Genomic DNA, 26,237 nt, shown 5'->3' with positions numbered 1-26,237 from the left:
ACAATAAAAAATATAATACATAAAAATAACCTGGACAGGATCCATACAACCACAAATTGACTAAGCATATCAATAAAAAGGAAGCAGTGTCCTGAAAAGTTTTATAACCAGAATAATTCCAGAAATGTGATGATATTGCTTGAAAATCTGTTATGCCTTTTGCTCAAAAAAGTCTAGTATATCTTATCTTTAAAACTATTTCTTTAAATGATCCCAAATATTTTTTTTCTTTCTTTCTAGTGCAGTTGTTTCATACCTGTCATTATCTGGAGCACCTCTTCTGCAGGTTTTTTCTCCCCCAATTTGAAGGCAGACAGTTTGGATCAAAACTTTCGAGCCAATAGACTTGAAGACTGTGCTGCTTGTTACTTACTTTAGTTCCTTCACTTTGAGTGAACTGACAAGTCAAAAATGTTGTCTCTTTAGACAGATGCACATTGATTTATTAAATTATACACCATTTTTCATTCAGGAGAATGACATGATACACAGTGCTTCCTCCTCACAACCACTCTATGAGGTGTGTTAAACTAAGAAAGAGTGACTGGCCCAAAGTTATTCATAGGAGTACCCGGGGATTTGGGCAGGGAGGCAGAATAGATATGTTTATTAAGAAAGACATTGACGAGATAAAAAGGGAGGGGAGATTATAGAATTAAAATCGGTGAACGTGCATCAACAGGAATCGATAATTACAGCTTTAAGATACCTGCAGGTTCCTCCTATTTTTATTTTTGTGTACAAAACTGTATTTTAATCGATCTTGTAGCAAGCAGCACTCAGTTTGTGGCGCCCATCAATTTCTAGGGATGAAGCGACGAGGTGACGCTTAAACCTCGGAGAATGTCTATGGGAGATTCTCAGTCATCCAGGTCATGTTATCCCAAAGGTGCTTTTTCAAGAGGCAACTGGAGTTTCTGGTCCAGATGCCTCTTGAAAAAGCACCTTTGGGTTAAGCCTCGGAGGCAACCCCCGAGAAGAAGCCCACGCGCGGCAACCGTTTCGGACAAACCAACTTTCGACCCTGCCATTGGTTGCGGGGAGAATGAAGGGGAGGGGGGAAGGGAACGAGTCGGAAAAAGGGCCCACGCGGAAAAAGAAATGTGGGGGGAGGGGTAAGCGCTTTACCCCGCTCCACATTTTCTTTGCCCGCCTTCCCCTTTGTGGGGGAGGGGTACCCTGCAGTCCTCATCACCATCTGCCACCCCACCGAGGTTCGTGTCTCTCACCCGAATCTTCCGGCTGATCTCGGTGCCGATTTCCATGGCCACCGACACGACCAAAGCCTTCCAGTCCCCACTCTTCCCGAAACCAGCTAGGCCCAACCCCAATCCAGCTACAGGCTGGAAGACACAGAGGGAGAGAGAGAGAGAGAGAACGAGAGGCAGAAAAAGAGTCGGGACAAAACCCAAACAGGCCTCCGCCGACAGCGCCTCCTTTTGGTAATGAGGCGGTAGTTGGCGGTAGTTGAGGAAACAAAGCTCCTCCTTGCGGGCCTCACTGGACTCTTAGCCGAAGCGGAGCGTCCACTTTGAGGAAGAAGCCGGCGGCGGAGCTGGTACTAGTGCGCCCTCCACAAGAAGCTTCTCTGAGCTGATGCTTTTCTCTGGGGAGGCAGCCGGCTTGTGAGTTGGTTGTGCAACCTGTCCAATTAAAAGCACAATTGTCGGCCAAGCAGCTATTCACCTTGAGTGGGTTGTTATGGCAACATTCGCCACAAAGGGTGCGTCAGGGAAGGTAGATCGAAGCCCATTTGCCAAAGAAAAAGTGGAGAGTCGAATATTTTACATTGAGAGGCATTGTAAATAACATTTTTAATAACACGCAATTTGTCCAGGTTTGAGAACTATATTTCCTTCTTACATTTATTGTACATGCCATTCCGTAATGTTCTGTAGGAGCGCTTGAAAGAAACTTTTAACTCAGTTTGAGGGTGTGGTGTGTCTTTTTCACTTGATATTTATACACTTTTATTGTGCTTTCAGTATATTTGATGCTAATTTTAAAATAAGCAAAAAGTCCCCGTGGCAACTCAAAAATCCTAACCATTCAGTATGGAGTATTAAAAAATGTATTAATCCTTGACTTAAGATCACAATTGGGACCAGCAAGGTGGTTGTTAAACACATCCAAGTTTACAATCTTTTTGCCACAATTGTTTTTTTTTAAATAAAGTTTTATTTGGGTTTTCACACATACAAAATACAAGTAAAACATCTTTTTTGAAAATAGCATGGTCCCAGGTTGAACTTCTTTATACAGACACAAAACTCAATTTCATGCTCCTTTTTGTGTTCTATTCCATATCTTATACTATTTTAAATTTTCTATATAGTTTTTCCCGTCTTTTAATTTTCTCAATTTTATTTTGATTATCTCATCTCAATTCAAATCATTATATTTATACTTTTGTCTGTTCTGTTTCAATTTCATATTATCCTTTCTCATTAAACAAACTTTCTCCTGTAGTTACTAATTAGAGTATGACACCTTTATATCTTTTAATTACATCCATTCAACTCTTATTTAAACTTCAATATATACCTTAAGTTTATGACCTTCAATATAATACATAATACATAACTTCCAATTGAATTCTGCTTGGTACATTCTTATAATACACACTATATTCTTTAAAAAAAGAAAGAAAGAAAGGTTGTAAATATATGTAATTATAAACCCTCATTCCGTTCCAGTTCAGTTCTATCATTAATAATCATTAAAATCTTAACATCTTTAACACTTTTTAATTAAATATCATACTTCCTTAAAAACACATATAATCTCCATAATTAATTTTTCCCTTATTTCTCTTCACATATGTCTTATATTCATTTTGTTACATTTATTTATTGACAAGCATTCCACTGAATTATGATAGCTATTTTATGAGACATTTTAATCATACATTGTTTCATATTTTCTAAAATTATTTCTGTTTCTAATATAACCATACTATCTTATGTACCTTTGCAGAATCCCTTTTTCCATTAAGTTTTCACCCATTATCTCTAAATAGGCCCTGTTTCTCTATATTTTGCTTCTGTCCTTTATAACTTCTTTTCCTTTCTTCCCTCTCATCTTCTCCCTCCCCTTTTTACCCCCTTGTCTCTCTAGTTCTAATTCTCTCTTCTGCATTTCCCTCTTCTGTTGCTTTCTGATTTTATACTTATTTTTCACTCTATTTTTTTTAGTTGTTTTTCCCAATCTTAAACTTTCCATTCTCTTTCCCCCTTTCCTTTTCCCCCATCTAAGATTACTTGTTCATTAAAGATGGCTTCTTCTTTGTCGCAATCTTCTTGTTCTGCAGGCATTTCTTGTTGTTTCTCATAATTCCAAATCTCCATTTCTAAAAACTGAAATAAAGCTAAAAGAACTTCTCCTTCTTGTGCATCTTCTTTGTACTTTTTAAGTTCCATTTTCAGTTCTTCTAAAAGTGGAGCCATTTTAAACAGTTGTAAACAACCACCCGATTGATTTTAGTCATTCAAAACAATAACCAAGAATCCAGAAATCATCAAGTAATCCAGATAGTCCCGAGTTATATTTTCTTATTTCTTTTTCGACTTTCTCTTCCTGTGGTTTTTGTTGCAATATTTCAGTTAGAATGTATCTTTTGGAAATCTTGTTGAGATTTTGCTGTAAATTCTTTTTTAATTCCAGGCAGTCTCCTCCCTTCCAGATCCTGCCCTTTTATTCTTTTTCTCTCCTTTCCTGTTTTCAAAAGCTTTTAATTATCCAGAAATCTTTATTATCCCTTTGACTTTTTATTTTCAGCATTAAATGCCTATTGATGTCAAAGTGGATTTTTTCCAATTTCTTGCTTGTCTCTTAGCTGTCAGTATAGGAAAGGGAGAAAACCAAATCTTTTCCCTTTTTTCTCTCCTTCGCAGCTTAAAAATCTTCTTAGGGAACAATGTTATTGTTTTTTAACAGTTTCAATTCCAGGGTACCTTATTTGTTGCTTTTGCTGTTTGACCCGGTCAACCAAAACTTTCTCTTATCTTCCTCCTGCACATTCTTTTCCTGTTGAGTTCTTCTTTGTGGTGGCCATTTCTGACCACCGCTGCAACCGCCTTCGGGAAAGGGAGTAATGGCCAGCTGGGGAGGAGAGATGCGGCTCTCCTCAACCCTGCAGGCAGTCTCCCCCCTCTTCACCACCTCTACGGGGTGGCTTAGCCCCGAAACCAGCCGGCTCGGGGCGCTCCAGCGGTGAGCACAGATCGAAGCCTTGCAAAGACGAGGTTTCGGTCTGTTGCTGAAGAAGCTCAAACCGGAAATTTTCCTTTTTGCCATGATTGTTAAGTGAATCACTGCAGTTCTTAAGTGAATAATTTGTCATTAAGTAAATTCAGCTTTCCCCTGTTCGCACCCCCCCTCTCTAGAAAATTGAAATATCCTAGGAAATATTAAAAAGGCAGAATATTCCCCCTAAAAAGAGTAGAAACTTAGAAGCAGAAACTCACCTCAGAAGCAGAGGTTCACCCCCACCTTTGTTAATGGGTGGGCCATTAAGGCCTGGGCCAGAATATTTTACATTACAAAGTTCTCCAGATAAAGCTATAGCAATTGTCCTTTTCATTACATCATCATCCAGCAAGGCTCAACCAAGCCTGGAACTCAGGACAGCCTACAGAGTTGCCCCTGCATGGCCCCATGGGAGTCTGACAACCAATCAGAATATAAGCTCAAATTCAAATCTCAACAAAGGGTATAAAACCAGGCACTCTCAGCATCTCAGCCCTTCCGTTTTCCTTCACCTTGAAACATGTGATCATCCTTCTTTGGAGCTCCAAGCCATGTGGTCTTGTCCACCATTAAGCCATCTTTCCAAACAGCCTCCATGTTTCCAGTGTCTTTTTCCCCACTTGGAACTGAACCCAGAAGGATAACTCTTCCAACATCCCATTGACTTTGCTTATCAGAAGCCAACAGGAAATGTCGCAAATGGTGTTCACTTGACCTTAACAAATACATGCCAGTTGCCAAATGCCCAAATTTAAATGATATGACTGCAAGGATGTTCCATGGTTGTAAGTCACTTTTTTCAGTGCCGTTATAACTTTGAAAGGATGCTCTATGAATGTATTTATGAACTTGTCGTTCTGGTGACAACACAGGTTTTCTTACAATAGGGCTGTGTTAAATGTTGTTTGTACCTCCGCTATCTATGTTGAATGGATAACAGTTATAAATAATTTCCTTTTTTGATTAATCTTATTGTGATCTAAGACGGTATTTCTTTTTGAGTGCTTCCTTAGGTTATCTCACTGAAAAGGATGCAGTGGTGATGAAGAGACCGGACAACTAGTACATTTGATGGGGGGGGCGGAATCAAAACAAAGCCAGTCTATAAAGACATTGTTTTCTGTTATGCCTATTAAGGTCAAATGGGAAATTATCACTGAAAAGTCATATAGAAGATTTATGTAGTGGAGTAATAATTCTGACTTTTTACCAAGAATGATTATACTACTCAGATTCTTAGTTATGCAAACAATGGGTTGAAATTTAAACTAAAAGATATTTTCAAAGACTTAAAAGCACTGACATACTTAGAACTATTCTAAGGAAAGAACAATACAAAAAAAAGCAAAAAATCCATTCTGAGCAGAGGTGGTATTCAGCAGGTTCTGACCAGTTCTGGAGAACCAGTAGTGGAAATTTTGAATAGTTCGGAGAACCGGCAAATCCTTCCCCTGCCACGCCCACCAAGCCACACCCACAGAACCAATAGTAAAAAAATTTGAACTCCACCACTGATTCTGAGTATAATAATCTTGTAAACTTGTAACAATGATACAGATCATAAAGAAATGTTGACTTCTAGAAGTGTCCCAGTCAGTACTTTCAAGAAGTTTTCATACTTTGCATGTATTATTGATATAAAAAGCCTTTTTTTCCTAATGTGACTACATTTGTGTTTTTCCTTCATATTTCTCTGCAAGTATCTGCAAGAGGGCAGCTAGATAGCTTTACACTGTTATTAGCTGACAAATTACAATTATTTTTGTTTCAGATTACGGACATTTTAAAATGCACCCACTGGTCCATCTGCAGTATATTGACAGTAAACCTAATTTAAGGAGAAGATTAAAACATTTCTGAGAACTATAAAAATAAAACCAATGCATTTGGAAAGTCTGACTTTAATTAGAAAAGCTTAGCATAATAAAAAAAAACTGATCAGCTGCTATTTATTGTAAACCCCATCTATATTTCTGCAATGGCCTTTTAGCCAAAGCAGCAGCTGTTCCATTGCTGACATTCTCGCTGCTAAACGTTCCAACTTTCTAAGGTAATAACTGCAAATGTACATAGTCTTCTCTTTGATGAGTGAAACCGATGTCTGCCACTTCCAGTTTATATTTGATTTTTTTCATATTAATTTTCAATTATTATATTTCACTACATAATTTTCTGGGTTCACTGATCCTACAAAGGGCACTCTTATTTACTTTAGGCTTCATAGAATTGCATAAATGCAACATAGGTTTTGTACTTTCTTGATTGATAAAATTGATGATTGAAGAAATTGCCGAAGTTTTTCTCAATTCCCAACTATATGGCCCCTTCCCCTCATTTATTTAATAGACTATATCAGGGATGGGCAATTAATTTTCCCAGGGGGCCACATGGGAAACTATGACTATTGTAGAAGCCATCAGCAGTGGGAAGCTGGACAAGAAGAGCCAAAGGGTCGTATGTGGCCCATAGGCCGTAAAATGCAAACATCTTAGATTATATTCTAGATTTTATAGTGGCTCTTGGATTTCCACAAAATGACTTTTGGTATATATGGGATTACATTGAGGAGGAAGGACAGAAAACTTAAATTTCACAAACATTTTGTAACTCTGGGTCCAAGTTACTGTGTTTGCATAATGGCCCATGATATGTCTCACTATTCACATAGCACAAATAACTGAAAACCAAAGTAAATACTATAGATAAATTTCTATTTTGTCAACCTGTTTGAGCAAAGAAAAAAATGCTTCTAGAAGGTGAATGGAATGTATGAAGCAAAGGTGGGATTCAAACATTTTTACTACCGGTTCTGTGGGCGTGGCTTGGTGGGCATGGCATGGGAAGGATACTGTAAAATCTCCAGTCAGAGGTGGTATTTGCTAGTTCTCCAAATTATTCAAAATTTCCGCTACCGGTTCTCCAGAACTGGTCAGAACCTGCTGAATACCACCTCTGGTATGAAGAATAAAAATAAAGGAAGGACTTAACCTTTTTTTTCATTCCTCAGTTTCTTGCTTTCAATTGGCCACAAGTGGCCAGCGCTCCCACCAGAAATTAACTTAGAGAAAAACAAAGAGTAAGGCTCCTTTATGAATTATTGACCCGATTCACTCTTGTGATAGCAGCTTGACTCCAACAATGCTGAATTAATTCAGCATTGCCAGGAAGAAGAAATTTGAGGTCTTTCCTGTTCCAGATGGAAAAGGACAAGGAGATGAAACCAGAGCTTTAGAAACTGAACAGAGATCTGTTTTAATCAATTCTTTGTTCTGGTTCATACAGTTAATATAAGATTCTGTCACTTATTTAGCCATTTGCCTATTTCCCAGCATTTTGGGAGGTAAATCTTATTGAATTTAATTGACTTCTTTTTCTTTTTGTCTCTTCAAATCCCCAGTGACTGCCTAGGCAAGTCTCTGCAGGTTTTTTGGCAAGATTTTTGGAAGTAGTTTGCCATTGCCTCCTTTCCAGGGCCAAGGAAGATTGTAACTGGCCCAACCCAATCACCTGGCTATGGGCTTATGGCAGAAATAGCTTTATGTATGGGTCTAATTGAACTAAGTACAGTTAGAGCAGTTGGTGTAGCGGTTAAAGATGCTGGGCTAGAAATCAAGAGACCATAACCACTACACCAAATTGGCTCTAATTGGACTTAGTCTTTAGTAAACACAATACACAAATTCAGTGTGCATGATCATTTTTAGTCAGACTCTTGCCCCCTTTGCTGGTTTCTCCAATCTCTAGAGTTTAATTTTATAGTGATGGAAGGAAAAATAGGTTGAAATCAGATCACAGTAAATGTTTTTCATATTTAATATGAGAAATAATATCTATCTTAATAGTATATAATAGAATATAAATATGCTATTGTAGCCCCTAAAAGAAACATTGGGGTTTAAATCATTTTAAAATGCTGGGAGATTATTTAAAACCATAAAAAGAAAAGTTGGCTAGAGCATGTACCACAGATTAACAATGGTATTAGCTATTTTAATGAGATAGAGAGTCAAGAAAAACTGTAAAAGATAAAAATATTTATTATAACATGTGGAAAGCTTACCTAAGCAAGAAGAACAACAAGTAGCACAAATACTAGCAAATAAGTATAAATTGGCATTGAGGCATTATTGAACTTAATACTTTATTTGGCCAAGTGGGACTAGACACACAAGGAATTTGATGCAGAAGGTTTAAATGTACATGCAAAGCAACAGAATAATGATCATCATCATCATACCAATAAGAGAGGGGAGTAAAAAGGATAGGGGTAAATAATAATGCTACAACCATACTACTTGGGTATATACGCACAAACATTAGATAGCACTGTAAGAATTAAGTGTTCAGCAGGATGAGGGCCTGAGAGAGAAAAAACCACATTTTTATATTTCAAAAATCTTAGATTAATAGAAACAGTGAAACAGCCAGAGAAATGATTGGATTGTTAGGTAACACAGACTGAAAATATAACCAAAGAAGGATTGACTATTTTGTAAATTAATGATGATGTTTACATTGGTATTCACAGTTGAATGTGTTGGACAGATATGTCTATGGTCAAGTTGCAGTAGAGAGCAAACTTGGGTAAGAGCAAACTTTTTGAGAATACCAGGGACAGCCAAGAAAACCAACAAATGGATCATTGAACAAAACAATCCAGAGTTCTTCATCAAGGCACAAATAACACCTGAAATTATCATATTTCAGATACATTATACAAAGACCTAGTTCTCTGGAGAAAATTCTAACACTGGGAAAAGTGACAGGAAAGAGAAGAGAATCACCAGCAGTAAAGCGGATAGACTGAGTTACAGTAGTGATGGATGCACTACTGGAAAACCCAGTCAGGGACAGATCATAATGGAGGAAATCTATGTGATTACTAAGAGCCAAGACTGATTTGAAAGCAGATAATCAAAATGTTCCTATTGATGAAAACTTGCCTCCTTCCTTTTCTTGGCTCTTGACTTCCAGCTAGCCCCTCTCCCTGCAGTCACCTTGGTACTTTTGCCCCTTTCCCTTGAGAGCAGAATGGCTTCTAAGAGAATTCCCCGAAGATGTGTACCCAGAGTACAGCAGCTGTATAAAAATGGCAATTTCTATGCCAGGGATCACAAAAAAGATTGAAAATAGAACTACCAATTTTGCAATGTCCTTGTATCAATTAATGGTATGTCACATCCAGAATACTTTTTATAGTTCTGGTGTACCCTGATAATCATTAGGATAATGCCAATTGGTTTGGCTATATCTTGAGTATATTACAAGAACAACCAGGTCTATTGCTCCCTCATACATGCTGACCTTGTTCTCTTTAAGCTAGAATCTCTAGTTTAGAGTGTTTTTCAAGCCAACATACTGTTGTCAGCATCATCTCATGTGTAGACTGACACAGCTAGATGGCTTTGGAAAATCAGCATGACAGTGGATGTCCACAAAAAAAAGTTTTCCCTTTTCTTGAAAGGCTATGATCAAGGGCCACTCAGTGAAGCTGCTTGGAAGGTGATATAGAATAATTAAACCAGTTTCTCATGTAATTCATGTAATGCATTCTTAACTTGAATTTATTGCCACAAAATATAGTGATGGCTGGTAAGTCGCATGGCTTTAAAAGGGAATTGAACAATAGGTCTCCATTAGGAGCAGCATGCTTCCAAATACCAGTTTTCAAGGGAACAATGGTGGATAAGGGATAGGTCTCCAGCTCCTGCTTGCAAGGGCTTTAGAGCATCTAGTTCGCCAAAGCTGGTCTAAAATGATAAGGAGACCCATTATTCTCCTATGCACATCTTCACAAAGCATTAGGAAAAGCACATAGCATGAAATAAAGACACTGAGGGGGCATCAGGGACTGACTGGCACTTTGTATTTTGTTTCTACCCATCCTTTCTAGTCAAGCAGGAAGGGCATACTCCAAATCCCATAGGCAAACATGTATCAACTACTAGGGGGGTTCAGCAGAATCTATTCTGTCATGGCACCTGCCCTCTGGAACATCATCCTTTTTGGAAATCAGATGGGTCCTGATCAGGCCAGGCTGGCTGATGTGCTTCTTTAAATCAGTAACACCACTCTATAAACGCTCACAGAAGAAATGAGAAACAGAAGAGCCAGGAATAACTGCCTCGGCTGAAGTTTTCTTCAGATGTAATTCAGGAGACGATCAGAGTGTAAATTTGCCAATGAAACTTCTCAGTTGCCTGAATAGAAGCTAGCAAAGAACCACACATTACGAGGTGCCAATCACGCCTGTACTTTGTTATTCATCGTTGTTTTTTACTCGCGCAACGCCGCTCGACGATAGAGGGATATAGACGGCCGGGTAAAAACTGAGACAATTTACGGGGCACGAGTTTTGTCGGGCAAAAAAAAAAAAAAAGTCTTTGTTTCTTGCTGCAGCGGGCGAAGGCGACGAAGAGGAATGGCAAGTTAGGGACGGACGTGTGCCTCCGGCATCTCCCGTTCGTGCCTTGCCAGCTCCCCGCCTCCGCCTCCGCTCCTTCCAGCGAGGGCAGCGGCAGCAGCTGTCCCATTGCTGACATTCCCCCTGCCGAGCATTCCAGGCCTCTGAGGTAATGGGGCTTCAAACACAGAGGGCTGTACTCTAATGACCACACCGTATCCTTCCGCATGGCTGGAGCCAATGGGAACGCCTCCAAAAGGGGAACGAGGAAGGAATGGGCGGGGGGGGGAGACGGAGGGGGAAACTGAGCGCTCGGAGAAAAGCTCTCCTTGTGCTCCCGCAGCCTTCCTCTGTCAAGAGAATTGGCTGGCGAAGGGGACGGCCCGCGTTGGTTCTCCCACCTTCTCCCTAACTTTTCGCCGAGTGGAATGATATCCAGACTCAATTTGGGGGTGTTGATGTTGTTGTTGAGAGGCAGGAAGTGAGGCACGTTCGCACTCTGAGTGCCCGAGAGGAGAGCCGAGAGGCGGCTCGCTTTAGACAGGACCTTCCTTTCTCCCTTCCCCCTTCCCGAAGGAATAACCTGTGAAATGGTTTCGTCTGAAGCGCTCTCGGGGCTGCTGTCGGGATTTTGCAGCTAAAGGAGACCTTTTTGTTTTTGCCTTGGGTTTTCGCAACAGGTAAAGTGAGCCAGCCGATGGCGATGGTGGTGCTGGGCAAAGGATATGGGGCGCGGGGGGGGGGTTGCCTTTGGTTGTTTTATTTTAAGATGGTAACGTTTCCAAAGTAGGATTCGTGGTTTCTTCACTCACTTTGGAAAAGTCCCCATTCAGACTCCGGAAAGGTTGCAGTAAAGAGTAAATGGCAAGTGGATTCTCTCCTTGACATAATTAGGAGAGGGCGGGGAAAGGAGGTTGTTTCACAGTAAAATCGGTCTTGGATGGCAAAGTGGTTCGCGACATGCTCTGTAAGTAATTTAAATTTAAAACTGGTTATCTTTTTTCCTTACCTTTTGCTTTCTCGCTTCCTGTTACTCCTTTTAATCTCTATCTGGTTGAGTCTGACTAAACGATGTAACATCGTTTCTAAAATAAAATTGTCTCTTCATCTGCTTAATATATCTCACAAACGACAGAAAAGAGATGAAGCATCTTTGTGTAGGAAACTAAATCGAGTTATGTATGGAGATATTTTTTTGAGCAGTTATAGTGCTTTGCGTTCTCAGTGGTCTCTATTATTCTAATTCTACGCACCAGTGTGAGGAAAAAACTAATCTTCAGTGTTTTATGGGATGCATTTGATGTGTGGATTAAGATCAAAATGGTTTGAGACCATCTTCTATATTGGCACATCCCATTCTTAACAAAATAATGTTAACAATGTTCTCTTGCTCTTTTGCTTTAAAATATATTGTAATGGAATGAACATTTAACATAAATATGTATGTTCCCTCCATTTTTAATTTTTTGAACTAAAAATATGTAAGCTGAAGAAGGGAGATTTATCATTTTCCTTGACGTATATGATACTTCCCACTTCTTTTATTACTGTATGGAATTCTTATGCAATCCAATCTGAAAACAAAGTTATATGGGAAATATTGCTGGTTATATTTTGCATACTAAAACATGGGATAAAACAGATTCTTGTAAAGAGTTCTAGGACTGCTATGATTTCAACATACATTTTATTGGATTTACTAATCTCTGTACCCTAACTAGGCAGAATGGAGAGTATTTAAAATAGGCGAATATGACGAAGTCTAACATGACAGCAGCTGGTAGCAGAAAGTAACAGCTGCTAAACAAAACTGGTTGTGCTGTGTTAGCAAGAATTGTGCTTGGCTAGCGTGGAAACTTGTTGAATAGGATTGAAGCATGATACCTTCTCCACCCATCCGCTGGCATTTTCTAATTGACTTGCTGTAATATGACTGCATTCTCTGTGGCTCATTTTTGGAAAGTTACAAAGATTAGGAAGATACATTTTAGAATGTTTTGGCCTTCTGATTTTTCTGAAGTGTAAAAATAGGATTCATTGTCAGGAAAATTAACATTTTAAAAATATTCCTAAATCAAAAAATCAGTCTAATAAAGAATGAATCCAATAGAAGATGCAACATGGTGCACCATCTAGCCAAAAGTAAGTGTTGTATGGCAATACATTGAAGTCAGTGAAAGTGACCATACTCATTCAAAAGTGAGTCCCAGTAATTTAAAATAGGTCTTAGTATCATTAAACATGGATGCAACTATAGGCTTAAGCATGTGCTTAATGTTTCTAAATGAGAACATTAGAGCTATAAGTATTTGTTGGAATATGTAATATGGTATAAGGAATAATGGAAGAAGCTTTAGAATTTCATGCATTAATAATTATATATGTGATTAGATAAATATGGTGAAATGTCAAACTTCAGGCATATTTCTGAGATAGCGTATTTAATATATAATTTAAAAACCTTATAGAATGTTGCAATATGGTACTTGCATCTAGGTGGAATCACGGGTGGGATGCTACCGGTTCTGCTTGGCTCTATAGAACCGGTAGCTCTGAAGAGCAGCAGACACAGAACCGGTTCTGTGTTTGCTGCTATTTGGCCCACCTGCCTGCCTGGGCTCTTACCTGTCCTTTATTTCCTGCTTTTTCAACCTTACTGCTTTGTGTGGCACAGCTGAAGTTGAAAAAGCAGGGGAAAAGAGGTTTTAAATGCTGTGCACCTGCGCGCAGTGCTTTTCAGCTCTCTCAGAGGCACAGCCTAAGGTTAATGTACATGCGCAAAACATAATCACCAAACCGGTAGTAAGGCTAGTTGAATCCCACCCCTGGGTGGAATATATAATTTTGTGCTGTACTGAGGTTGTAGATGAATATGATGGGGAATGACAACAGTTTAAAAGATTAACACATGTAGTTTTTAATATAGTAACAGGAACAGATTCAGAGGACTATCATTTATACATCCAATTGTAATACTTCTAAGGTCAGTATTGGAGCTTCTGATAATTGTGAATTATTACTGGAATGGATCCATGCCTTGATCATCTTGAATAAGAAGTAAACAGAGGTCCAAATTGTAAAAAAAATATTAATTTTTCCTTTAATGAGATAAAAAAGTAACTTTCCTGAGTAATAGCATTAGTACTGTTCACAAAGGATTGAGATTCAGCAGTGTAGTGGCAAACTGTCTTCAACAGACTATAGAAAACAAATAAGTTCATCATGAGCTGTTAATCAGGTGTGAGATTCATCCTGATGATGTCTTTAAAGTACTCATGAGCAGTCCAACTTGTTCGTTGTCTGGTTGAAGACATTTCAACTTCAAGTATATTTTCTACTTGCAAGATCTCATGTATTTTTATTGTTGTTTGTTTTTGGAAATTAAAAAAACTTTCTCTCATGAATACTATAAGGAAAGGTGTGATAGTTGCAAATATGTCCCATGGTTGAAAGCACTACATTTCACTTCCTTAAAATAATCTTGCTCTATAATAGTCATAAATGTAGCTGCCTTTGATTGAGTGAGTTGTGAATTACGGAAGTAATATAGTAATACATGTTACTACTTCATGAATAAAATGCAATTTCTAGATTATGTTTTCAGCATAACATTAATAGTTAAGGATCATATATCACACTAGGTATAATGTAACTTATTTACATCACCAGAACAGTAATATAACATACTAGCTGGATACCCATGCTTCTCAACGAAACTATGTGATTGGGCTATGCAGGAGAAATTCGGTTCACAATCAGTTGGCTCACTGGTGGTCAGTGGTTGAAACAAATAAGGGTTTCCTTTCTTTTTCCCTTTCCTTTTTCCCTTTCCCTTTCCATTCCTTTCCCTATTCCATTCCTTTCCTTTCCATCTTTCCTCCTTTCCCTTCCCCTTTCCTCCTTTTCCCTTCCCTTCTCTTCCCTTCCCTTCCCTTCCCTTTCATCTGTCTGTCTGTCTGTCTGTCTGTCTATCTATCTATCTATCTATCTATCTATCTATCTATCTATCTATCTATCCATCCATCCATCCATCCATCCATCCATCCATCCATTCAGCAAAAGTGTTATATACAATCCTCCAACAGTTGCCGCAAAGGTACTTTTTTTCAGGCCAACTGGACTTTCTGGTTTTTCTTTGAAGATGTTTTGCTTCTCATCCAAGGAGTTTCTTCAGCTCTGATTAGATGGTGGGTAATAAAAATACTACAACATTTGATGCCAAAGTAGCTTCTTGTTGGGAAGTGTAGTTTGCAACTTGAGGCAACTTGGAGGTTTGTCTGTGTTCTTGGGTCACCTGAGTGGTGCAAATGGCTGTGGAGTTACTAAGGTAACAGAATGTGAGGTAACGGAATGTGAGGCAACTGGCAGTTGGAACAGAGTTCTTTTCGGGTAGGGAGGGGGAGTAGAACTCATTAGCATCAGAGTGTTAATTACTGTATTAGGAAATACTAATGACCTGATGGTCATTTTGAAAAATCCTTTCTTAGTGAGCACCTAGAAGCCAAGAAGAACATATGTGCCAAATTTCAAGTTTGTAGGCTTTACGGTTCTGGAGATTTCGTGATGCTGCATGAGTGGTATTTTGCTTTTATATCTATAGATTATGTAATGTAATATAATGTAATTACTATACATTAACCTGAATAGTTTAGCATAGAGGTGCACAATTGGGATCTTCCAAAAGCTTGGATATGACACACAGGTATCCCTCATATGTTAGGAGTAAAAATGAACAAATTCATTGGAAAATAACAATTACTTATTTTAATAAAGATTCAATTATAATCAAAATAAATAATGCAATTAATTTAATTTTATCCATCAGTACTTTTCGGAGTATGGCCTCTGACACAGCATCAAAGACCAGGTGAGATCTCTGGCCTACAAAAGGTTGGACCTTTGTGTGTACGCACATTATATAAAGATATGTATCAATTTGTTGCATCTAATGGGACCTAGGTAAGATGCCTTCTCAGTAGTGGTCCCTGCCCTCAGTAGTGGTCCACCTCAGAATCAGCAAGCCCCGAGACTTCCAATAAGTCTTGAAGACCTGGCGTATCCCACAAGTATTAGGTAGTATGTGGTTGAAGCTCACAAAAATTGTTTGTTGGATGTGAGGGAGGTGTTGCTTTATGGAGTACTAGAAATATTTTTGTTGGTTTTTATATGCCATGTTATTTCAGGAGTGTGTGTGTGTGTGTGTGTGTATAAACTATAGTTTATAATAAACATGTTATGGCTTAGTGATTCTTGTGAGTGCAGTCAATTCCTTATTGAAGACATTATATTTTGGCATAGGATTATCTGTGAACCATATTGAACAATGTCCTAGCCTTCTTTATGTTGTAAAGAATGTAGGAATGTGCAGAATTGTGTATTTTTCTATGTAGTTTTATTATTGAAATATGTGCAACATGCTCATCATCTATTGCTGATATAGCTAAAATTTTATTTATTATAGATTGGTGCTAGTAAAGATTTATAATAAATCTTTCTAATACAAGATTTTCCTGGTGTTTATTACTGAAGCTCTCTATGCAGTTTACAATAAAACACAAAAAGAAAATAAACACACATTAAAACATATACAAAAAAATAGAAATAAAGACCATCATACCATGACCATGGAAAGGCATTTGTCAAAATCTGAAGCAATATAAATTAAAATAAGATTAAGAGGCTTGGAAAAATAAAAATGTATTCATTTCAAAATAATACTAATGTGGGCACCAGTCAAACTTCTTTAGGGAGGGTATTCCATAAACAGGGTAACATCACAAAAACACTTTCTTTTGTAGAAGCTCATGTCACCTTGGTGGCGTTATCTGAAAAAAGACCTCATTAGAAGATTTTAAGGTTCAGGTAGCTGCATGTGGGAGAAAGTGCTCCTTCAGATAATCTGGTCTTAAGCCTTTTATGGTTTTAAAGATGAAAAACAGCACTTTGAATTGGGCCCAGAACAAACTGGCAAACAGTGTAGATGGCGAAGTACTGGCATAATAGATGCATATCACCCAATCTCAATGAGCACTTAAGCTGCTCTACTATGAACCAACTGAAATTTCTGGAGAATATTCAAAAGCAGCCTCTTTTAATGCATTGTAATAATCCAGTTGAGAAACTGAACATGAATAACTGTGGCAAGTCTTTTTCCAGGTAAGAAGAGCAACAGAGATGATTAGTAGCCTGGAGGCTAAAACATATGTAGAATGGTTGCAGAAATTAGGTATGTTTGTTTAATGAAAAGAAGAGAGTAGGGGTGACATGATAGCAGTTTTCCAATATGTAAGGGGCTGCCACAAAGAAGAGAGCATCAGCTATTCTCCAAAGCAGTTGAAGGCAGGACAAGAAGCAATGGATGGAAACTAATCAAGGAGAGAACAAACCTAGAAATAAAGAGAACAATTAATCAGTGGAACAGCTTGCCTTCAGAAGTTGAGAATGCTCCATCATGGAAGCTTTTTAAGAAGAGTTTGGACAACCACTTGTCTGAAATGATATAGGATCTCCTGTTTGGGCAGGGTTTGGACTAGAAGACCTCCAAGATCCCTTCCAGTTCTGTTAATGTTTATTAGAAAGGTGCAATTGGTAAATCAGAAGAAAGGTACTCCATGCTGATGAGGTCACTGGAGCCTCAACAAATGATGCATTTACAACCATCCCTAAACTGCAAACCTATTCTTTTAGCATGAGTACAGACCATTCCAGTACCAGAGGAACATCATTTAACTGGACAGATACGACACTCATAAACAGTACCTCTATTTTGTCTAGAGTCTTGTCTTGTTACAGTCTGCTAACCTTCCACAGCACTATTTATTACGTACTGCATGTTACAACATCTCAGCTCACATCTCCAGAAAGCCACTCCCAGCAGCTTCACATAGATGTAAGAAGATAAGATGGGATCATAACAGACTCCAAAGCCCAAATGCTATGAGTCAGAAGAATAACCTCCCAGCACCTTTTTCTGGAAATGACCATCTAAGTCAGATCAAATAAAACCAACCTTTATTGTCAGAGTACAACATGTGTACAATGACATTGGCTGAGTCTCCCTTCGTGCACACCCACAACACAACTCACGGTGAAGACAAAAAAGAAAAAATCCCTAAACCAGTGAATTCTACTAACAAACACGCTATCTATACATCATAGTAGGAGTCACACCAGAGTCACTTGTTGAGATGGGCAGCCATAGGAATGGAATAACTAAATAAAGCTTCTGCCATTCCAGGAGGATACCATGGTCAGTGGTATTAAAAGCTGCTGACAGGTCCAAGAGGATCAACAGAGTCACACTCAGCTTGTCCTTTTCCTGACACAGTTCACAGGATGACTTTACACTAGTTTCTATTCAGTTTCTTGCCAAGTCTGCAAGTGGTTTGAAATGGATCTAGAAAATCAGTTTAAACCAAGACAACCTGGTTGATTAACCATCATGATACAAAGAGATATGCTGTATATACTGCATGGTTGCCTGTTATGTAACAGGTAGCAGATTAAAAGTGTTAATATAATTGTTGGTGTAAAATTAGGGGTGGGATGGGGAGAGAACCACCAATTCCTTCTCAGGTTGCTTGCATCCTACTTTTACTAAGAAAAATAATAGCCCAGCCCACATCCTTAAGTGGGATATCTTAAGATACTATACAATAAAGCTCCCAAACTTTCTTCTTTAACTTACCTAGTTAAGAAACTGGACTTTTTTGAGCAGTGACCTTACTAAACTTAAGCAAAAATATTTTTATTGATCAATTTAAACAATTCATATAGCTGCCCATTTCCCAATGACTAAATGGTAAAAACCAAATAAGAATACAATATAAAACGAATACCCAGAATAAACAGTATGTAAGGATAACATCATTCAAAGTCTATCCAAAGACTGGAACTCACACATTCTTAACCCTGCTTAATCTTCCAATCCAAAATCCTGAGGCAATTAGGTCTCTAGTGCCTTATGAAAGACCAACAGGATCAAGACCATTCTCAATCTCTAGGCTAACGTTGTTACAAGGGCAAGTGCTGTGGCAGAGAAAACATGATTCGTAGGCCTCATAATATGTCAGTGCTGAATAGATGAGCTCTGGAGCATGGCCACTCTGCTAATTTTGGTGGTATGAGCAGAGATAATTGAAACAAGCAGACCCACAAATAATGTCCTTTGCTATGTAGGGTTTTATGGATGATCATCAGCCCCTAAAACTGCACCCAGAAGCCTTCTGGGAGCCACTGCAGCTCACAGATCAGAATAATATATGAGTATATTGTGAAACTCCCAAAACTGCCTGCCTTACTGCATTCTGGACTAATTCAAGGGCAACTCAGTATAGAGTGTATTACAGTCGTCTAAACTCCTAACTCAGAAAACAGCACGATTGTTGCTCAAGAAGAACTTTTTTTTCAGTAGGAGCTGTGAGTCCAGGAAGCCTCAAAAATTGCTCATCCAGATCCCCAGAGCTTCCAGATATCAAGAAAAACCCTCAACAACATTATTTGGCTGATCCGAGATGGATATGCATAATTGCCAATGTACTGGTGATGCCTTACCCTGTGATGCCTCGCCCTGTGTCTAAAGGTGACTTTGCTCAGTGGCTTCATGTAGAGATTTTTAAAAAGTAGGGAGAGGGTAGCAGAGTCTTAAGTTCAGCCTTTCCATACCCTTTTCCATCATCATAACTGGAAAGGCCCTGGGGAAATGAGGAAACTATTATAATATTGTACATCTTATAGGAAATACAGGCACATCCTGATCGTTCAAACTGATTTGCAGATTTCTTTGCCCTGGTGAATATCTTCTGAAAACCAGAGAATCTTGATAAATATCATGGTCTCTTTTTCACTGTAATCGACAATATGCTTATATTGGAGAAGAAGGTTAAGTAACTGTAAGCCTAGGACAGGATGTACAAATCCATTCCTCTTTCTATTGAGAAAAAGAACCATTGAAACAATGTAGTTGTTCGAAATTTTGAAGGCATGCCTTTTCAGTGGCCTCTGCTGAAGGTCCCTGCTTTTTGGAATAGTGTTCTGATATGGGTGGCTGCAATAGCTGAATAAGCCAAATAAATTATAGCAAATTACAGTCATGGTCGCTATTTTATTGTTTCAGCAGGTCTCTTTTAACGTACATGTTGCTTTTGTTTTGTGTTTGTTGATTATTTTTGTATACAATCCAGAATCATGTTGAATTGGGCAGACATAAAATGTCCCAAATAAATTAATCATAACAACAGATAATCAGAGTTGGAAGGGACCTTGTAGGTCATCTAGTCCAACCCCCCACCCAAGCAGGAGACCCTACACCATTTCTGACAAATGGCAGTCCAATCTCTTCTTGAAAGTCTCAAGTGATGGTGCTCCCACAACTTCTGAGGGCAAGCTGTTCCATTGGTTGATTGGTCTCACTTGCAGAAAGTTTCTCCTTATTTCCAGGTTAAAAGTTTCTCCTTATTTCCAAGTTAAAATATTAAATATTTTAAATAATATGAAATATTATGGAAATAATAAGTATCCTTAATGTAGGGATTGATGAGAGGTTTCCATTTAGCCTACTTCATCTTATACATTTTGGTTTATTTCTTGCTTTTTAAACCAAATAAAGTACAGACAAGAATGGACAGATCTCTGTCCTTCCAAAGCTTTCAGAATGATTTTGAAAGTTGTCACATGATCACATTGTATGAAATCCTGCTTATAATATTTCAGAAAACTTGGAGTACATGTTTTTAAAAAATGTGCAGGTAGGGAAAATAGGAATTGGGTAGTAATATAATGAAACCATTGAATTATGCAAAGTTGGGGCATCAGTCCAGATGGTTTTTTTTAAAGTTTTTGAGAGGATGGCTTATTTTCTTGCATTTGTTTCTTCAGGTCTGTGAAACCTGAATAAGTTTTACACACTATTTTGTTCTTCAACTGAAAATATATGGGAAATGTTATCAACATTTCTCAATGCTAATACTATGGCATATGAGTTTGGGAGCTTCATGTAACCGATAACCCACAATATTAAATGCTTTATATTGAGGTGTTTTATATTTCTATTAAACAACATGTGACCCATTAAACAACATGTAACCCAATCCTTTCATAGATATTTCCTTACCTAAACAGAGAAATAGAATGACTATGGGTAGGCAAAAAGGAATGGGAGCGTTAGCAATTATCACCTTGCTGCTGGCTTCTCCATTTTTATCACCTTCCTGCTGACTTCTCCATTGATGTTGCTTGTGAGAAGTTGGCAGGGAGTATAAGACATCAGACCTCCTCCTCCTCCTCCTTGACTGACCCAGGGCACTGTATGCCACTTTGCTGGGGGAAGGGGGAACAAAAGGAGCCATGAATCATGAGGAAAACTATCCCTGCTTCACAACTGGGTCTGTCCCTAAGGGCCCTCTCCCTACAGGGAGGAAGAGGACTCACCCATCAACTACCAAGCCACCTCAGCTAGGCCTATCTTGCCAGCAGCATCCAAGTTGCTTCCTTGTCCTTCCCTCATCACCCACTGCTATTAAGAAATATCAAATTTCAACCTCAGTTGCAAAGCAGCCAACCCCAACCAGCTGATTGCACGCAGGGACTAGAGAGGCAGGAAAGGCGACAGGGATACTTCCCTCCCATCTTATCTTGTTCCACACAGTCTATGGGTTTCTGAGAAATGTGGTCTGTTGGCATTGTGGTGCAGAAGCAGCCACAATTTTTCCAAATTTCATTCCTGTAGGAGTCATAGATTCTGGCATTCTGTAACTTAGTTCATCTGAATTATCTTAGTTCAATAGTTGTTGTCCTATTCTCCCAGTTGAACGGTACAAACAAACACTCAAAGGTATGTTATTATATAAACAACCATATAATTTCTATTTAGATTTCATTACCCAAAATTGGTTATAAATTTGGTCATACAATGTTTACATCTCTCAACTAATTATTGGAAAAATTAACCTTATGTCCCAGAAAAAATGTGAGAGACCTGGTAAGAACATGAGGTGGGAAGATCTCAGTTCAAATTTTATCTAAACTGTGAATTTATGAGATGTGGTCTTACCTTTAATCTTTTTTCTCTTTTTTGTTATTTGTTTAAAATGAATAACATTTTTGTAACGGTGTTAGGGAAGGTTTATGGAGGTGCTAATTAAGTAGTTGGGGAGTGTTACATAAAAATAATTATAATATGTGGCTGGTGTAAATTGGTCTTATAAGCTATTAAAATGTGAAAATACTTCTGAGCCTTGTTTTAATTAACTCAGTTTCCCCCTCTTTCTTTCAGAATTTTTGTGGATGCTTCCTTTATTCAGAACTTGGAAGAAAACCTGCCACTTTTTAATGGCTGCCGCTGCTGGATGATCATCTGAAACTCTTAATAGAAGAGAAAATATTGCCAGATGGTTTTCTGTAGGCTTTTTGTAAATGAGTGAAGGAAGAAATGCCTCTACCTTTTGGGCTGAAGTTGAAACGAACTCGACGCTATACAGTATCTAGCAAGAGCTGCTTGGTAGCCCGCATTCATCTACTTAACAATGAGTTTGTGGAGTTCACACTATCGGTGGAAAGCACTGGGCAGGAAAGTCTGGAGGCTGTGGCACAGAGACTTGAACTTCGAGAGGTAGGAAACATGGCTGTTGGCATCTCCACCTTGGAATATAAGAGGATTAAAAACTAAATTGTAGTAGGTCAGATTCAATTTTAAATTTACCCTATTACTATTACTATTGTCTGCTATCTACAATATATATTCAAGTGTATTGAACAAACAGCAATCTTGTCACCTGTCACACAATTATTTTTGACTGAAAGTAGCAGGAATTTGAACCTGATCTTTTATGCACAAAACAAAGCAGGCTTTCCGTCAGTGATGTAGAGTTCCTCCATCTTTCTGCACAATGGCTTCTCTAGCATTATTTGGTTTTGACATTGTTCATTGCCCAAAGTCAATTGGATTGAGATGGGCAGCTATAGAAATTGAATAAATAAATAAATAAAGCATTCACATAAACAAAACTGGATTTTGCAATTAAAAAATATCTCTACAAGTGTACCCACATGTAGCAAAAGCTATAAAGAATCTTCACTAATAATGGGTTGTGCTATAAATACCTGAGAGATTATACTTAGATTGCCTGGAGTAATAAGGTTACAGTCTAGGAACAGATAATATTAAAAACAAGAACAGAAATAGAAACAAATGTATTCTTAACTTTAACAAGAGCAGTTCCATTGAAATGAAGTAATGCCTTAATTACCTGTGAAGTGTGTAGTGATTATAATATATATCTAACAACATTCTGCTTCATATTTACACTCTCCAATGAACATCACTGACATGGTTGTTTGTACTGTCTTGAGTTCATTAAAATTTTAGTAATTATCAGTACATAATTGTTAATTCAACAATTGGGCAAAATGTTGCGCTACTATCCCATTATTATTTTGTTCAGTTTTCCAACCAATGAGCCAGCTGTATTTTTTTCAGCATATTCAACTCCCACTCTGAACAGATTACAGACCGATATTGATAACACCAAATGCGTTAAATACAACAGGTGGGGCTCTTTAGATTTATTTGCCTCTGAATATTTTTCTATGTTTATAAGGGTAAATATTAGAGTTCTGTCTCTTGTTTTTCAGTAATTTATTTTTCATTAGCTAATTAGTCCCAAAGATGCTTTTTTCAAGAGACACCTGGACTTTCTGGTTTTTCTTTTTTCTTTGAAAATGTTTCGCTTCTCATCCAAGAAGCTTCTTTAGTTCTGATTGGATGATGAGGAATGGAAGGATTTATACTCCTTGCAGACAGTGGACATTTGCATTCTTTTAGCAGGTCGTTAATGTCACCTGGAGGTTTATCTGTGTCATCAGGGTCACCTGAGTACTACAAATTGGTGTGGCACCTTCTTGGAACTGTTGAAAGGACTGTGTTGGAGAGAGATGATGTCGTTTCTCATCCCCTCTGTTGACAGAGGGCTGTTCAGTTTTGACACAGATGGCTTCTTTAGCCCCTCTTTCAAACCAGCAATCCTCTCTGTCCAAAATATGGACTTTGTTGTCTTCAAAAGAGTGGCCTATATGTCTTTCAAATGCAGATGGACTGCTGAATCTAGTCCTGATGTGTTTGTTCTCCTATGTTGTGCCATGCGTTTTGATTCCCACCACCCACCGCAGCACAAAATGGAAGTCATCAGAACCTTACATCACCAAGCTGAAGGCCTGCCTAACAGCAAAGGTGGAAAGAAAAACAATGTAAACATATCAAGGAAGCCCTCAGAACATGTGGCTATCCCAAGTGGGCCTTCATCAAATCCCCCCAAAAACCCTATAGGAGCTCTTCTGTAACAGACAATGATGAGAACAGTAAAGGAAGCAACATTGTCATTCTGTACATTGCAGGCATATTAGAAAAGCTCAGGAGGATCTTTAGTCAACAAAGGATACATGTACACTTCAAACCCAAGAATACACTAAAGCAGAAGTTTGTCCACTCCAAGGATAAAACACTCAGACAGAAACTGAGCAACGTGGTATATGCAGTACAATGCAATGAGCCATGTGCAGATCTATACATTGGTAAAATGAAATAACCACTTCATAAACGCATGGCACAACATAGGAGAACAAACACATCAGCACTAGAGTTTTCTACTATGACCAGATATCTTGTCTGTCTGAGGGGATTTGTTTTTAAATTACATTTTATTTCTACTTTATCCTAAGGAGCCTAGGAAAGCATACCTTTAAAATACAAGGTAGATTAGGCTGAAGGAGAAACTTTGATTTAAGGTAATATAAAAAATATAAACCATGCTTATCAGTAAATAGAATGTAATCTAAACCAAGACTGATATGAGGATGTCGAGATAGTCTCTTGCCTTGACACATTATTAGTAAATGTAATGTGAACTTGTGAACCTTAGTGTTTCTAGGTACCGGTTAACATTTCTCTTCAAAACATAATATATGAAATATTATGAAGAGGACATTATCTAATACATTCTATTGTATGGTTATATTTCCTACTTCTAGATTTGTATTTTGGTTCAAGTTAGTAAAAAATAGGTCACAAATTAGTGAAGAAAATTCTTTTTTTGTCTTTGTGGCTTATTTTGTTACAAGTGTTTATTGGGAGCTTTAAAAAATATTCTGGGAGCAGATATTTCTAGCAGTCCCAGTACTGTGGACTATTTATATCCCACATTACATGTTTCTAATTAGTTGGCAAAGTTAATAGCCTTATAAGTAAGTGAGACACTGAGTCCTGACATTTTTGAACAATTGCTTAAAGTAATTACATTATGCAATCATAAATGTTTGCTTCTAGAATACTAGGACTACACTACATCACATGATAAGCCGTTCTGAAAGATAAACAGATTCCTGTGGTTATTTGAACTTAAAAAGCTAGTTGTAGGAATTGAGGTCCCCCACCCCCTTGCCTTGTTTTTGCTAATCCCCCTTCATCTGAGGCTGCTTGAGTCAATCTCCAGCAGCTGATGTTTTGGATTACTTTTGTGAAGCAATTTGTTATGTGGTTTGAACTGTTTAGAGTATAGTGTGAAAATATCTTAACAATACTTGGAAATATTTTATATTCTCAGTTTCAAGAAACATAACTTAAAATATCCATCTAGTTAGAGTCTTCTTAGTTATCAAGATTAAGTAAATACATTGTAACAGTCTTAATACCATTATCAAAGAATGAATCAGTACAATATTGTGCTATATATATATATATATATATCAGTCACATAGCCATTCACATGCTTTGCAACTGGCATGCAATTTCACAGGTAAAAACTGTAAGTTCAGGCACGGTTCACTTAGTAATTGCATTACTTTACTTCATGATCAAAGGGAAGTAAGGTGTAAGCCTAGTCATGGTCACATGACTTTCAGCTGAGTGACCAAGTTGCTAGTCCCAATAGTGCTCACTAAGCAAGGACTAGCTGTAGTAAGAGAGAGACATGTATCTGCATGCTTACACATGCAGTCAGATTGTTACTGTAATAGATCACGATCCCAGCTTGAATAATTGACTATCCTAATGCAGAGCAAGTGTAGATACACACAGACTCTACAGCAGCGGTCGCCAACTGGTGGGCCCACTGGTGGGCCATGAGAAAATTTTGGTGGGCTGCAGAGAAATCTCACCCCCAGAGCACCCCCCCAAAGCAATTAATCCAGGCTGCACAGAAACACAAGGCTGCGCCACCCCCATGGTCTGCAGGAACCCTCCCCGCCCACTCACTCCTTACCTGGCAAACTTGCCTGCTAAATTGCTATTTTTCTTTTTTCCAACCATCAAGTGTTGGGTTGGATTTCTTGCTTTCTAGCTAGTCTTTAGAACTTTGGCTGTGCTTTTAAGCACAGCCAAACCTCCCTTAGGACTGAAGGTTCTATTATTCAGTGCAGACTCACGGCAAGCAAATTTGAGAGACTGAGCTAGCCGATGGCAGATAGATCACTGAATGGTTCTGTGAGCAACTCAATCTGCCTGCCTCATTTGCCTGATTTTGGGTAAAAGTTGCTCTTTTTTAAATAAAAAAATTCAATATTTACATACACGGTGTGTTGTGAGTTAATTTTGTGA

At 38.2% G+C, this 26,237-nt stretch overlaps 2 protein-coding genes across 11 annotated transcripts in view; one reads left to right on the top strand and one right to left on the bottom strand.

Annotated features, from left to right (window-relative positions):
* Positions 1 to 1,410, bottom strand: part of ZC3H14 (zinc finger CCCH-type containing 14) — a 33,971-nt gene extending 32,561 nt beyond the window's left edge. For 3 of the 4 annotated variants that reach the window (XM_026679163.2, XM_026679162.2, XM_087952054.1), the window contains exon 1: positions 1,230 to 1,386. In XM_026679163.2, the coding sequence (XP_026534948.2) occupies positions 1,230 to 1,265 (36 nt within the window). In that variant the 5' untranslated portion in view covers positions 1,266 to 1,386. Of the gene's footprint in view, positions 1 to 1,229 lie in introns of all 4 variants that reach the window. The other variant, XM_026679161.2, reaches the window with a different exon arrangement.
* Positions 1,411 to 10,731: 9,321 nt separating this feature from the next.
* The window catches only part of PTPN21 (protein tyrosine phosphatase non-receptor type 21), a 57,638-nt gene continuing 42,132 nt past the window's right edge, over positions 10,732 to 26,237 (top strand). For 2 of the 7 annotated variants that reach the window (XM_026679159.2, XM_026679156.2), the window contains exons 1-2: positions 10,938 to 11,331; positions 21,924 to 22,259. In XM_026679159.2, coding sequence (XP_026534944.1) covers positions 22,080 to 22,259 — 180 coding nt within the window. In that variant the 5' untranslated portion in view covers positions 10,938 to 11,331; positions 21,924 to 22,079. Of the gene's footprint in view, positions 10,821 to 10,890; positions 11,332 to 11,394; positions 11,516 to 21,923; positions 22,260 to 26,237 lie in introns of those variants that run through there. The other 5 variants (XM_087952049.1, XM_087952048.1, XM_026679160.2 and 2 more) reach the window with 5 other exon arrangements.

This window comes from Notechis scutatus, chromosome 1, assembly GCF_049901735.1.
Source record: "Notechis scutatus isolate UNSWTSFEM ecotype Mainland chromosome 1, rNotScu1.2, whole genome shotgun sequence".
Classification (NCBI taxonomy): domain Eukaryota; kingdom Metazoa; phylum Chordata; class Lepidosauria; order Squamata; family Elapidae; genus Notechis; species Notechis scutatus.
This window is presented reverse-complemented; position numbering and strand designations above follow the sequence as displayed.